Genomic DNA, 15,036 nt, shown 5'->3' on the forward strand with positions numbered 1-15,036 from the left:
CACTCCAAACTTTATGGCCATCATAGACCCTGGGAGCTTCTTTTGTGATGAACACAGAACATTAGGAACTGGGAAGCGGCACTCTCTAAGGCATTATGAAAGAAAGTTGGATGCAAATTATCATCATCTTGCCATAACAGGTAACACCTGAAGAATTCTATTTAGATACTGAGAGGAGTAACTAGCTCAATCTGTCTGAGGAAGCAACAGGTCATATTTGGATACAACAGCACACAAACAGTTCTAGTGTTACCATTTTCCATGCAGTGGCTGCTCTGTGGCCCAATCCTACAAGGTGCACAGCACCCTAAACTTCCACTGATTTCAATAAGGTTGCCAGGCACTTTGCTCAGGGCTTTGCCGGATCAAACCCTTCATCAAACACTTTTATTTTGACTGTGATTGTTCCACCTTATTTTCACTAAATATAAAATAAAAGCAAAATACAGGGAAGTAATGCTTGTGCCAATTTGTATTAGGGTATTGTGGCTCATATCAGAACTTTCCCTGGTTTTCCTGTTCTGTTAAAATGAAGGAATTACAACAACAATCATGTTAACAACATGCTAAATATTTGTACATGTTGCCATGTATTTTAACAAAACAAGCTTTAGTTCTCAAAATGATTTTCTTTTCTGCCCCTACACCCTTTTCCCACGAAGGTCTCATAAAACAATGCAAAACTGCACTGCAGTAAAAAGTGCACTTCCTAAAACTCAAAAGCTTAGAAGCAGAAAATCCAAGGAAAATGTTATCAAGTTCCTTTGTAATTATTATTTTGTCCAGAATGTATACAATGTTTACAGCCACTTGGCACACAATCCTATACAGAACCTTTGCGATTCTTTAAATAATCAAGATAACAAGAATACCATTCTTGCTATGATGTCATCCTTGGAAAACAGAGTGAATGGAACAGAGAACTGTAGTCCCAGTCAAATAAGTATATTAAAATAATCTCTGGAGTCTTGTTTAAGTCTATAAAAGTGTGAAAAGCTTCTTAAACTTTCTAAGCTAGCTATTGAACATCACCTAGCAGATAAGACCACCTTGTCATCAGAGACTCCTAAAAGACAGTGATTATTTGTGAAAATCTGAGAGGTAAATAGCGCTAAAATAGTGCTAAAACTAAGGTTAAGATTTTGTCACGGTTATTTTCAGTGAAAGTCACAGACAGGTTGTGAGCAATAAACAAAAATTCACAGTAGCCCATGATCTGTCTGACTTTTACTAAACATAATAGGGGGTATGGGGAAAGAGCTGGGGGGGGATGTGTGTGTGTGTGTGTGTGTGTGTGTGTGTGTGTGTGTGTGTGTGTGTGTGTGTGTGTGTGTGTGTGTGTGTGTGTGTGTGTGTGTGTGTGTGTGTGTGTGTGTCAATGACAGCTGGAGCCCCATGGCGGGAACAACTGACAGCCCGAGCCCTGCCACGTGGGTGCGGGGACTGCATCACCACGGTGCTGGGGCACATGGCCTTGGCTGAAGCCATGGGTGTACAGTCTCCGGTCCCAGCTGTAGGTGTTGACAGCTGAAGCCGAAGAAGTCACAGGGTCCATGACTTCTGTGACTATATCGTATCCTTAGCTATAACACATTTAGCAAGTGATAATGCAAACCACAGTAATTATGTAGAGGAAGGAGAAAATACTGCACATTCCCTGAGAAGTTTTTGAATTTTCAGGGCCAGAAAACAGTAGTTTTCCTTGGCTTTACCTCCATAGATATATCACAAATGAAGGGTTTAGCACAACAGAGTTAGTTCAAGGAAGGAGCTTTAGGGATAGAGGGGCACAAATGGCCTATTTAGAAACCTAAAATCTACCTGTTAGTCTTTATGAATTTTCTGAATGTAACACTGACCATGTAAGTTCTTCTAGTTCAGTTTATTCTTAGTTTCATTTTCATTTTTGAGGTTAATTAAATAAAAGCTAGAAAAATATTATGTGGCCATGTATGAGAGTCAAACAATCTTTACGTGCTGTATTATACTACTCCATAGCCAGACACTGTGGTCTGTTATGGAGGTATACGCACAGAGTCCATCCAGCTAACGCTAGTCACGCAGCAAGCACTGTACTGAGTGCAAGTCAAGGCCAGCTTTTACTTGTAACCATTAATGAAAATACTTTATTCAGTGTTGGATTCAAAGAATACACTCTTTTGGCAGATGACATTTCAAAGCCCCTCTTGGGAAGTTCTCTGGTTAGACTTATTTTGCAATCACACACCTGAATTTTTGCAGGCATGAAGTGTATAAACCATGAGAGAGATAAAAAAGCAGAACATTCATCAAAACCTTTATGCATTGTTAGGAGGCAGGTCCTTACAGCTCAAAAACATAGTCTGCACCCATTCCAACAGAGCAGTGGTCCCCAAACTGTAGGGCACTCCCTCTATGGGGGTGTGGAGGAATGTCCAGGGGAGCACCACCCAGGCCCACTCTGCCCCCAGTTCTGCTCCAGCCACGGCCCCAGCTCTCAGCCCCTGGCCACAAGCCCACTTCTGGCTGCAGCCCCCCCCCAGGGTGGGGGCGGACCAGGTGGACACATTCCATTACTGGTAAGGGGAGCACAAGAGGAAAAGTTTGAGCACCACTGCAATAGAGGCTTGTTGAGGGGAAAAACCTATCTTCTCCCTACATTCTTATCACCATATTAGTTTAGAGTGACACAAACACTACAGCCTGTTATAGAAAAAATATGATTTTAAAGGTTTTATTTTTAAAGCCACTATCTCCTGCATACTGAGATACAAACAAGCCTGGAAATACTCACCAGCACACTGGCCTGTTGATGTGAACCTATAGCCGGCTTTACACTCACAGCGATAGCTGCCAGCCGTGTTGACACATTCTGCATTTCGTTGACACACTGGTCCATTCTGGCATTCATCAATATCTATCAATGCAAAACAGAATATGATTTTTAGGATAAACTGACCACGGACAAGAAAACAAAATGTATTTTTAAACTCAAAGGGATGCTCTCTAACCTACAGTTAAGGAATTTTTTTGTTTGGTACAAAATTTAAAGTATTTTTTTAAATGCAGAGAAAAATATTTCAATGAGAGTAGATTTTTGGTTGGATTTAAATATTTCTCCACCATGATTCTGAACGTGCATTCAATCCATCACTGAAATTCAACCCTTTGCAGGTAGCCAATAGAAGGCTCTTATGAAACCTACGGGTCTTTGGCTGGCACTCTGACCATGGGTGAATTTCAACCGGTGACCCCAATCCTGCACTATGAACCCTGCAGGTGGACTGCTGTGTCCACACAAAGATCCACCGAAGTCTCCGAGTTTCCACACTGATCACAGTGCAGGATTGGAGCCGAAGTGAAGTAACTCTCAATGACTTTAACAGGAGTTCAACATAATAGTGACATGCAAATAAGATTTTTAATACAATTCTTTCAGTTTTAATAACCTAAGACTCTAGTAAAAATACAGGTGAGGACAGTTAGGAAGAAAATCATTTTCACCCAACAGTTTTTCTTTGAAATATTTTTTCCTTTTGAAAATTCTTAAACTAAATTTAATTATTAATTCTTTACCTGCAACTTAATTGATAAGATTTTTGATTTAACTAATTTTCCTCCCTGCTGCCTGCCAGCAGAGCAGATGAGCAAATGACACATTTTCAATCTGTAATATTAACCAGTGTCAGTTCCAATTTATTTACTGTGGGTGGGTGGGCGTTGCATGGGACACACCCATTTACAATAACTGTACTGTTGTATACAATTCCTAAAGGCGAACAGGAACTGAAATACCCGCTTTCATGAAAAATGCAAGCACTAGTTACCCACAAAGAGAAAGACAGCATTAGAAAGGAGAGAGAGCGTGAGCCAGCCTGGTAGCTAGGGGTAGTAGTGTGTAATAACGAACATGAGACCTGGGCCTGAATTTGCATTCTCAGTCCCCTAGAAGGCAAGGACTGGAAGCATTAAAGAGGCAACATGTACATTTTCCCAGGGGTGTGGTGTTACCTTGGTTATTCAATAGTAACACCTGGACAGCAGGAAGTGAGTTCTGAAAGCATCTTATTTTAGCTCCCCTGACTGACATACACTGTGGTGGGAGAAGGGGTGCATACAAGAAGGTGAGGAGTTATATGAAGAAACAGATAAGGACTTCAAGAAACTAAAGTTTTATTCTGGGTGGCCTATTGCCAAGTGCCTAGATTTCATGGACTTGTCAGCTTCCCTAGAAGTGCTTCAGTCCTCTTGGGGAGGGTATATTGTTCCCTGGAAAAGTTATTGCCTCCTGGCGGCTGCGTGAAACTGAGGAGATATAGTACCCAAAGCAACTCAGTATCATTCTTCAAGAAGAAAATACAAAGCATTTTGTTTGTGTTGTAGCTGTGTTTTTTAATCATACAGTAGGTTTAAAAAAAGGTATATTTTTCATTCCAGATACTATTTTGAAACTTGATAAACGCATCAGCTAACCTAGGGGACATAGCAGATACTCATGCGGACAGACAGTGTGATCTAATAGAAAGAGAACTGGACTGGAACTCAGCAGACATGGGTTCTATTCGTGGATCTGTCACTGACTTGCTCAAATATGAAACTGCAGAACTACGAACTGTGGTATGTAACCGATCATTTAAATCGGCTTCTGTACCAGATGACTGGAGGCTAATTTTTGATTAATGACTAATTTTTCAAAAAGACTCCAGAGGCAATCCTGGCAATTACATGCTGGTAAGCTAACTTCAGTACCAGGCAAATTGGCTGAAACTATAGTATAGATCAGCATTATGAGACATGCAGATGAACATGATTTGTTGGGAAAGTGTCAACATGGCTTTTGTAAAGGGAAGTCATGCTTCACCTATCTATTAGAATTCTTTGAGGGGTTCAGCTAACATGTGGACAAGGGTGATCCAGTGGGTATAGTGTACTTGGACTTTCAGAAAGCCTTTGACAAGGTCCCTCACCAAAGGCTCTTAAGCAAAGTAACCAGTCATGGGATAAGAGGGAAGGTCCTCTCATGGATCAGTAACTGATTAAAAGACAGAACACAAAGGGTAGGAACAAATAATCAGTTTCAGAAGGAAGAGAAGTAAATACTGTCCCCCAGGGGTGTGTACCGGAACCAGTGCTGTGCATCATATTCATAAATGATCTGGAAAAAGGTGTAAACAGCGAGGTGGCAAAATTTGCAGATCATTGAAAATTACTCAAGATATTTAAGTCCAAAGCAGACTTTGAAAGAGTTACAAAAGGATCTCACAAAACTAAGTGACTGGACAACAAAATGGCAGATGAAATTCAATGTTGATAAATGCAAAGTAATGTACATTGGAAAACAATCCCAAATATATATACAAAATGATGGGATCTAAATTAGCTGCTACCACTCAAGAACGATATCTTGGAGTCACTGAGAATAGTTCTCTGAAACAGCCACTCAATGTGCGGCAGCAGTCAAAAAAGCTAACAGAATGTTAGGAACCATTAGGAAAGGGATAGAAAATAAGAGAAAATATCATATTGCCTCTATATAAATCCATGGCATGCCCACACCTTGAATACTGCATGCAGTTCTGGTCACCCCATCACAAAAAAGATACATTAGATTTGGAAAAGGTACAGAGAAGGGTAACAAAAATGATTAGGGGAATGGAACAGCTTCAGTACGAGGAGAGATTAAAAAGACTTGGACTTTTCATCTTAGAAAAGAGACGACTAAGGGGATATGACAGAGGCCTATAAAATCATGGCTGGTGTGGAGAAGGTGAATAAGGAAGTGTTATTTACTCCTTCACATACGAACCAGGGGTCACCCAACGAAATTAATAGGCAGCAAACAAACAAACAAAAGGCTGTACTTCTTCACACAGCGCACAGTCCAGGGGATGTTGTGAAAGCCAAAACTATAACGGGATTTAAAAAAGAACTAGATAAGTTTGTGGAGAATAGGTCCATCAATGGCTATTAGCCAGGATAGGCAGGGATGCAATTCCATGCTCATGGTGTGGGAGTGGACGACTGGGGATGGATCACTCAATGATTGCTTGTTCTGTTCATTCCCTCCGACGCACCTGGCATTGGCTAATGTCGTAAGACAGGACGCTGGGCTACATGGACCATTGGTCTGACCCAGTATGGCTGTTCTTATGTTCACAACCACCACAGAGAATGAAGGAAATTCATACCATAATCTTTAATTGTTTCCTGACAGTGACTAAGGGCTTTTGTACATGGCATGGCAAAGCACTCCAGAGAGATGCGATATGTTTTGTGCACTAATGTGCTGTGCACTAACTCCCGGTATAGACATGCTGACGTGCTCTAAAAGGTACCTAGTTGTCTAGTCCAGGCAGCTAGAGCACAACATGTGAGCTTTCTCTACAAATCACATCATTCTAGGGCATTCTGCCAGCACCGATTAGCCAGCCCCTAACACACTGAACATTTATCAAGATTTACTTTACATGAGAATCCACTACAATATTTTTGATCATGCCTTTGATTTTGTTTTCATTAGGAAAAAAATATCAGCTTGGAAGTGAACGCTGGTCTTGATCTGACATGGGAAGACCACCCACTGCTCATATTTACATCCAGACCATGAAAAGTACGAAGATTCACTTGGCACAACTGGTTGACTCAAACTCATTCAAGACTTTTATACTAATTGGAAAATCAGGTACTTTGTTTCCAACAGTAAACATACATGGCATCCGATGAAGTGAGCTGTAGCTCACGAAAGCTTATGCTCAAATAAATTTGTTAGTCTCTAAGGTGCCACAAGTACTCCTTTTCTTTATACATGGCACCAGATTTTCCAGCAGGAAGCCAAAATGTCTTCATTAAGACATGCCTGGCCCACATTTCTCTGATCCTAGTATATACCCCTGTTATGGATGAATTTGCAAGTACATTAGATTTGCCAGCATTTGACCCAATTTCCGTTTGTGATGAAAGTATAAGCCTCTTACCTTCACAGATCAGCAATTTGTCATTGTAAAAGAATCCCACTGGACACTCGCATCTGAAGCTGCCAACCATGTTTATACAGACTCCATTCTCACAGACTCCAGGGATCTCTCGGCATTCATCAATATCTGTAACAATTGATTTTTAAATAGTCTGAAAGTGCCAGTTCATTTAATCCCCTTTTACAGAAATGTTTTCTTATTATCATGGCATATTATCACAATGTTTATATTAGCAGCATGATCCTGTTACCGTGTAAAAAGGCATCAGACATTCAATAATTCCTACACATGCTAGAAAACTAAACTAGTCTACTCAATGGCTCTCATTTTTCACTATATCCAAGGTATACCCAGCCCAGGGCAAGTTAGGCCCACTCAGGACTCTCAAAATCCATCCCCTATCTGATCTGTCCACTTCCTGCACCTGACATGCCTCCTGCTATCCGTTATGCTGGAGGTGTGGCTGCAGGTGTGAGAAGCAGCAGAGCCATCTTCACCAGCCTGCATACCTGCAGACAGTTCCCCTACATGGGGGCAATTCTTCACTTGCCATTTCTAGCCCCTTTTGGCCACTTTGTGCTACTCACATGGAACAAGGTGTCCTTAGGGAACCAGAGAATCCAGCTTAACCTATTTTGCCGTCAGGTGAGTGTAATATAAACTGAGCTTCTTCTGTATTCATTAAAAAAAGCTCATCATTCTCTAAGAGCCTGATCAAAGAACTCACTGAAGTCAATGGAAAGACACTGTCTTTAGACCAAGCTCTCTGTCCTTTGGCATTTGTTATAACAACTTTACATTCACTTCCACCATCTGTTAAAGCCTGGTTAGTTTTATGCCCTTTTACAAAAGTTCTGAAGGTACCAATGACTAATGATATTTTAAATGCCTGAAACATACTATGCTTTTCATTGATTATGTCTAGCAATTGTCCTTCCTGTTTTAGTAGATTTGTGGGCCAATTCATTGTTTTGGGCCCTAAAAATGCAGCCAAAAAATAGTACAAATCTCACTTATTGGGCTCTTTAGCTGTATGTCTCTTTAAGAGTCTAACTTCAGCATACAGGTCAGAAAATCCATGGAAGCCTTTTCCTTTAATAAAGAATGCTGTCTGCAGGGATTCACAGAAGCCAATGAACATTAGGGGAAGGATACACTACAGAGCTCTCTTCACACCTAAGATACTTTGCTTCTGATTTTGAAGGGGCCAGTTTTGCTCCTGGACTAAGCTTTAATTTCCTACACAAGATTTGCTCCTGATGATGATGATTTTTAGCCTGCTGGTTATAAAAAGTGAGTCAAGGCAGAATCTAACAGTCTCTGTCTCCCACCATCAGAAGCAATCATCCCATATAAGGATGCAGAACTCTAATGGCAAAAATGGAACATAAACATAATGGGAAGAAAGTACCTCAGCATTTCCGGCAGTGCACAATGTGGACTGCTCCTGCAGTGGTGTAAGCCAGTATACCTACTGCAGTGGTTCTCAATCTAGTTAACATTGTGGGCCACATCTGCAGTTCTCCGTGGGTTACATGGGCCACATCCACACAATATCTATACTACCTGTAGGGCACTGAGGATGTCACATGGGCTACAGCTGTGTGCTGACTGGGCCACAAGTGGGCCATGGGTTGAGAACCACTGGCCTATGATGTGTAAGAAGTGGGAGTGGCTACTACTGCTCTCCTGAAGAAGTAAAAGAAGCAGTTCAGGTATCAACCCAGCAAGGCCTATGAAGTTCCCAAGAATCACTGAAAAAGTGTGTGCTTGCTGGACAATGTAGCCCTGAATGAGCAATTTGTCTCACCAGTGTGGCTAGGGATATACTAGTACATGAGGACACCAAAAGTCAGCTGCATTGGCTGCTGCACTCCAGTTTGAACAGGGCTAGCAGAATAAAATACTACAGCTGCCAGGGATGCAGGCTGCAACACGTGCTATTAACTGCTACTGCAGGATCTGCATATGGTGCACATTTACATTACCCCACCCCTGCCTAGGGTGACTCCATCCTCATTTGCACAGTGCACACCACATTATATTGTACAGAGAATGCTCAGATCATGCAGGGCTGGACACAGCTTCACATGACTGCCTCCGATTGAGCAGGTGGTGGGCAGGTACTTTACTACTTGCCACCTAAAGCTCATGTGTAACTTAATGTGCTGGTCATAGGGTACATGATGATTTTGGTCAATGAGATCCGGTGCTTTGCTCCTCAAAAGACCAGAAACAAAATGTACAATATGTTTCTAGTAATTCTTTTTCTTATTATACACTACATCTTATTAGAATTGATTGATTAGACCCTATTGTAGGGTTCTATAATGCCCATCACCATAATATATGGATATAATTCACTTTGTTGCTGTCTATATAATATAGTTCTGCTTGTCTGTTGTACAATGATTGCTCCACATCTCATTTGTCTTTTTGTGGGAATAAAAACAAAAGGAAGCCCCCACTAGGGATGAATTTGGCCTCTTTGACAAAAACAAAACAAAAAGAGAAAATGAGGAATTCATTTGTCACACACAATACCAATGTTACACACGATACCACATGTGAGAAATATTTTAGTGGAACAGAAAAAGGGATTGTTGGGTTAATTCAATACACAGAGGATTGGTGTGAAACGTCAGATTAAATCTGTGATTTAGTCAAAAGGAAACGCTCCTAATTCCTCTGAAACCCAATGCTGATTGGCCTTATTCCCAGAACCTCTCCACTCTCTGGTGTCTACAAGCCATTCATCTAGCTCGATTACCATTTCTTCAGAGCTTTAGATTGTCATGATCACAAGCAGCAATAATCAGAGCTGCCAGCTAGGAGGAGTTAGGCAGAAAGTTTGCAGGATCTGATTTAAGACAAGGGTTAAGGGTTGCACAGAAAGTTGAATTTCGTGGCATTGTTTAGTCTTTATTTCTCTCCAGGAAAGAGTTGATTGTGAAAACAATGCCTCCCTTTCCCTAGTACATACGTAGTGTGGAATTTAACTCAAAACAGAGTAATCACAACTCACCAACTGGTAAACCTGTATAAATGTCAATGAAGAAACCAGGCCTTTGACTTCCACAGAGTGTTGCAAATTCATCTGTAGCAGGAAAAAAAAAAAAAGACAACAGTTATCTCGAATGTATCAAATTAAGTGAGTAATTTCACTCCAAGCCTGAGAAAAATGCAGTCTCCACTTTTTTCTGTACCTTTTGAGGGATGGATTTTCAAAGGAGGCATGCGGCACCTTGCATGAGTGCACACTCTCCTGCCAGATTTGTAATGGGATTCTGATCCCACGCCCAGTGAAACCAGTGGAAAGACTCTCATTGGTTTCAGCGGGCTTTGGATCGGATACTTATTATTAGGTACACACTTGTCAGGTTATGTGGGTGCACTGTACTTTGTATGCACAGGTCCAGCTCTGTACTTCACAAACCTGTCGTAATTTGGAAATCAACACATAATTTTTAAAAATTGCAAACAACCTGGATGGAGCCAGTTCTCAGGTCAGATAAGTCTGTTTTGCGCCAGCTCACCAGCATGAAGCAGAGGAACACCTGGTGAATCCAGCTTTCTGAAGATTCTCCCAGTGTGGAGGAATCATGCAATGGCACAGGACTGTCACAGTGACTCCTATGCTACACGCTTCCTGTACCCCGCATAGGGTCCATCCTTGGAAGGGGCTGAGGTGCCCCTGCAATCCCTGACTGCTGAAAGAAGAGAAGACTGAGGGGAGATTTGATAGCAGCCGTCAACTACCTGAAGAGGGGTCCCAAAGAGGTTGGAGCTAGGCTGTTCTAAGTGGTGGCAGATGACAGAACAAGAAGCAATGGTCTCAAGTTCCAGGAGGGGAGGTCTAGGTTGAATATTAGGAAACACTATTTCACTAGGAGGGTGGTGAAGCACTGGAATGGGTTACCTAGGGAGGTGGTGGAATCTCCATCCTTAGAGGTTTTTAAGGCTCGGCTTGACAAAGCCCTGGCTGGGATGATTTAGTTGGTATTGGTCCTGCTTTGAGCAGGGGATTGGACTAGATGACCTCCTGAGGTCCCTTCCAACCCTAATCTTCGATGATTCTATGGAAAGGCTCCTTGGGGCTCTTGGCAGCCATGGGTAAAATACAATTGTGTTTTATGATGAGGACTGTGCTGGGCCTGGCTGCCCCAGGATCGGGGAACATACAGATGTCTTAGCACAACCTATGAACCCACTCTTGGTTACATGCCAAACACAGCTTGGCTGGCTCATAGCATCTGGCCTATACATGTTTGTCAAAAGGGACAGATGGACAGTCGTGCAGAACAAAGTCCTCCAGTAATTCACAGAACAGGCAGAGCATAGCAGCAGGAGTGCAGAGTGCTCTACGATGACCTACTCATGTGCCTCAACCCTTACTTGAAAGGATCATCTCCAGGGCACAAAGTATAATGAGAAATGTATTATTTAATATGTGTATATTTGTATACATATACCAGTAATATTTGTACACATATACACACACAATTATACAAAATACATACCACTTTCCTCTCTCTAGCAATTCATTTTATAGCAGCTTGCAGTAATCGTATTGTTAATGGGGCCTTTTTCAGCTAGCTTTCAAATTAAACATACCTGTGCTAGGGATGGGGCATTGTTCACAAGGCTTATTCCATGCACGCCCAATATTGTAGGAACAGCAGCACATTTTCTTGGTCATGTTAAAGAGCAGTTCTCCATCACAGGTTTGATTGTCAGCATAATAATTTCTGTAGCACAGACTCCTCCTCATATCTGCAAAGAAAACAAAAATATAATGATGGTACTGAAATATATGAAGTGTCTGTAAGAGCCCGCTCTTATTAGACAGCCTCCTTTCCCAAAGTTCCTGAGCACAGTTCTATGCTACCTTTACTATGTCACCTCTTTTAAACATTTGGTTTGTTGGTCCCTGAAGCGGTCGCTGTTTTGTAATGTTTTATATTAGTCACCCCCAGCCACTGTGGAGTCAGCCCTAAAATTTGGGTGGTTTTTTTGTTGTTGTAAAACTGGCCATAACTCAAATCAGACTCACCAAATGATTCACGAAGGCCTGCAAACCCTGGCTTGAGCAAACCTGAGCACATTTATGGCTGATCTTAAAATCATGCAGTTTATGACTTCACATCATTTTGATGCAAAACCAGGTGAAACTCAGTGGTTTTCCCAAATTACGCATGGAGATTTTAGGTCTATATCAGCTCAAAAGCCAAAGTGAAAGATGGAGGCGGCCAAACACAGCTAAACTGAAACCAAAGAAAATAAGATTGCCACACAGTGCAGAAACCACCCAAAACCTCACGGGAATTACTGCAAAGCTTCTTTGCTGTGATAAATCTTGAGAGGTGGACCCAAATCTGTACTCACTGACACTGTTCAAGGATTGTGTGGTGTCAGGAACAGGAGCATTTGGCCCATCTTCTCTTGATAAATGTCCTTATAATAGTGCAGGCCGCTACTGTATGCACTATTTTACAACAGTACATATTCAGGGTGAGATTGTGCCTGGCCCTGCACAGATTGTTAGGCAAGGGTCACAGGCAGTGGTGAACTGGAGCCTGTTCGCACCGGTTCGCTAGAACCGGTTATTAAATGTAGAAAGCCTTTTAGAACCGGTTGGGACAACCGGAGGGACAACCGGTTCTAAAAGGGCTTCTAAATTTAACCGGCCAAAAGTGACACCTTAGGCACCTTACCCCCCTGGAGCACCCAAGGGTAAAATCTGGTGGGTGCAGAGCCCCCACAGGCAGCTCCCCGCCCCACCCCCGGCCCCAGCTCACCTCCGCTCCGCCTCCTCCCCTGAATACGCCACCCCGCTCTGCTTCTCCACCCCCCCAGGCTTCCCGCGAATCAGCTGTTCACACGGAAAGCTGGCGCAGGCTGAGAAGCAAGGGGCGGCTTCCCGCTCAGGCCCAGGGAGGCAGAGTGGAGGTGAGCTCGGGCGGGGGGAGAGAGGGGGCTCAAAGAGGGCTGCCCACGCCGCAGAAGGTAACGGCGGGGGGGGGTCAGCGCAGGGGAACCAGTCCCCACCCCAGCTCACCTCCACCATCCTTGGACTGAGCGGAAAGCTGCGGCCTGCTTCTCAGCCCTCCCCGGCTTCCCGCCGAACAGCTGATTCGCGGGAAGCCAGGGTGGGGGGGGGCGCAGAGAAGCAGAGTGGGGCCGGGAAGAGGAAGGAAGCGAGCTGGGGCCGGGCGCAGGGTGGGGAGCTGCCAGTGGGTGCTCTGCACCCACCAAATTTTCCCCATGGGTGCTCCAGCCCCGGAGCACCCAGGGAGTCGGTGCCTAAGGCACCACTTTTGATGTGATCAGTGGGGGAAGCAGCCGCTCCCTCTGCTCCCCCCCCAGCTATGCTCCCCTGCCCCTAGGAGCCAGAGGGACCTGCCGGATGCTTCCTGGGAGCTGCCCCAGGTAAGCACCACCAGGACTCCGCACCTCACCCCCTGGCAGGTGTCCCTGGCTCTTAGGGGTGGGGTGGGCAGTTCTGGGGGTAGTCAGGGGACAGGGGAGGGGGGTGGATGGGGCAGGGATCTTGGGGGTGTGTGTGTCAAGGAACGTGGGGGGATTGGATGGGGAAGGAGTCCCGGGGGGGTGGGGGTGGCAACGACCCCCTCGTGAGGTGAGGAGGGAACTCGTTGTTAAGATTTTGGAAGCTCATCACTGGTCACGGGGGTCTCCATCTTCTGGTCTGGAGCAAGGGCGAGGCACTGTATCAATTCTTGAGCACAAAGACAGGCATCACAAGGAGTCTGGGATTCTATCAGCACCAGTGGTGTTGGACTCCCCAAAGTGGGAGATATAGGACAAATGTGCAGCCATGGCTAACAATGCCTTTGTGAGCTCCGCTGGGGCGGTGTACATCACTCCTAATATGGCCACTGGTTTTACAGCCACAATTTGGCCTTAATGCTCTACAAAGATACAGTTATTGGTCTTCTGGGGCCCGATCTTGGTCTCACTAACGTCAATGGAAGTTTTGTCACGGACTTCAATGGGAGCAAGGACAAGCCCTTGATGTTAGGAATTTCCACCATAAAACTATTACAGCCAGCCAACAGTTTTACAATGAACTCTCCAGTTGGGAGGACAGTTGGGAGGCCTGTGCAGAGATCAATAGCATGATATGTCTCATGGAAACTCAACCTTGCCAAGAGATTAAAATGTGAAATTCATGCCATACAAAGAGTAAATATGACACTTTCTGCTGTGGGTAGAAGGAAATGGAAACATGTCATTATGCTGATTTAAACACTCTACATTGATCTGTGAATTGTGTTTTTTAGTAAAGCTCCGACAACCACCTGTCTTCATTGACTTAATACAAAGAAAAAAATAGGCCAGAACCTCGGTTGGTGTCGATCGGCATTAACTCCATTCAAGTCAATGATAATTCTTTTCTACAAGTGAACTCCATAGAGCTATGCTGATTTACATCATCGGAAGCCCTGACATGCAATGTAGAAGGAACACTTTAAAAAACGTACCCATACAGTTGTTGCCACCATTGACTTGCATGTAGTCGGGAGGACAGATACAGGTGTAGTTCCCAACAGTGTTATAACAAGTGCCAGGTCCACAAATGCCAGGTGTTTCACATTCATTAATATCTATAAGAAAACAAAAAGACATTAAATAATTGCAGCAGATTTTGGTCTAAATTTCTTTTGTGAATCAGTGAATTTGGGTTAACCTCTTTTAGCAGCGCTCAGGGTAGCAATGTACTCGCTGGAGGCACTTAAAGGAAATCTGAGCAGCTGGGTCATGATGGGACAGGCCTGCATGGCAGAAGGGGTGATTCCATGCTTAGACAGGTCTATAGGTGAGCCTTAAGGGCCTCACAACTAGCTAGGCGAGTGGGCCCCTGGCATATTCAATGGGTCCAGAACAGTGAGAATCCATTTCCTCTCTGCACCAGTTATCCAGAAATATTTTGGAGATGCTTTGAGATAAGGTGGTTTCAGGACAGATCACACATTCTATACTCCTGGTCTCTCTATCTCTTTGTGACAAGAGGGCTCAGTGATCAGTCTGTCCAGATGTGTCTGCATCCATAAGTCTGACAGGG

General features: G+C 43.6%; 1 protein-coding gene across 6 annotated transcripts in view; it reads right to left on the bottom strand.

Moving 5' to 3' along the window:
• The window catches only part of FBN1 (fibrillin 1), a 217,149-nt gene that overhangs the window by 33,508 nt on the left and 168,605 nt on the right, over positions 1 to 15,036 (bottom strand). For all 6 annotated transcript variants that reach the window (XM_038418952.2, XM_043494228.1, XM_038418951.2 and 3 more), the window contains 5 exons: positions 14,456 to 14,578; positions 11,568 to 11,726; positions 9,979 to 10,050; positions 6,954 to 7,079; positions 2,774 to 2,896 (listed from right to left, as the gene is read on the bottom strand). In XM_038418952.2, coding sequence (XP_038274880.1) covers positions 2,774 to 2,896; positions 6,954 to 7,079; positions 9,979 to 10,050; positions 11,568 to 11,726; positions 14,456 to 14,578 — 603 coding nt within the window. The remainder of the gene's footprint in view (positions 1 to 2,773; positions 2,897 to 6,953; positions 7,080 to 9,978; positions 10,051 to 11,567; positions 11,727 to 14,455; positions 14,579 to 15,036) is intronic.

This window comes from Dermochelys coriacea, chromosome 10 (genome assembly GCF_009764565.3).
Source record: "Dermochelys coriacea isolate rDerCor1 chromosome 10, rDerCor1.pri.v4, whole genome shotgun sequence".
NCBI lineage: Eukaryota > Metazoa > Chordata > Testudines > Dermochelyidae > Dermochelys > Dermochelys coriacea.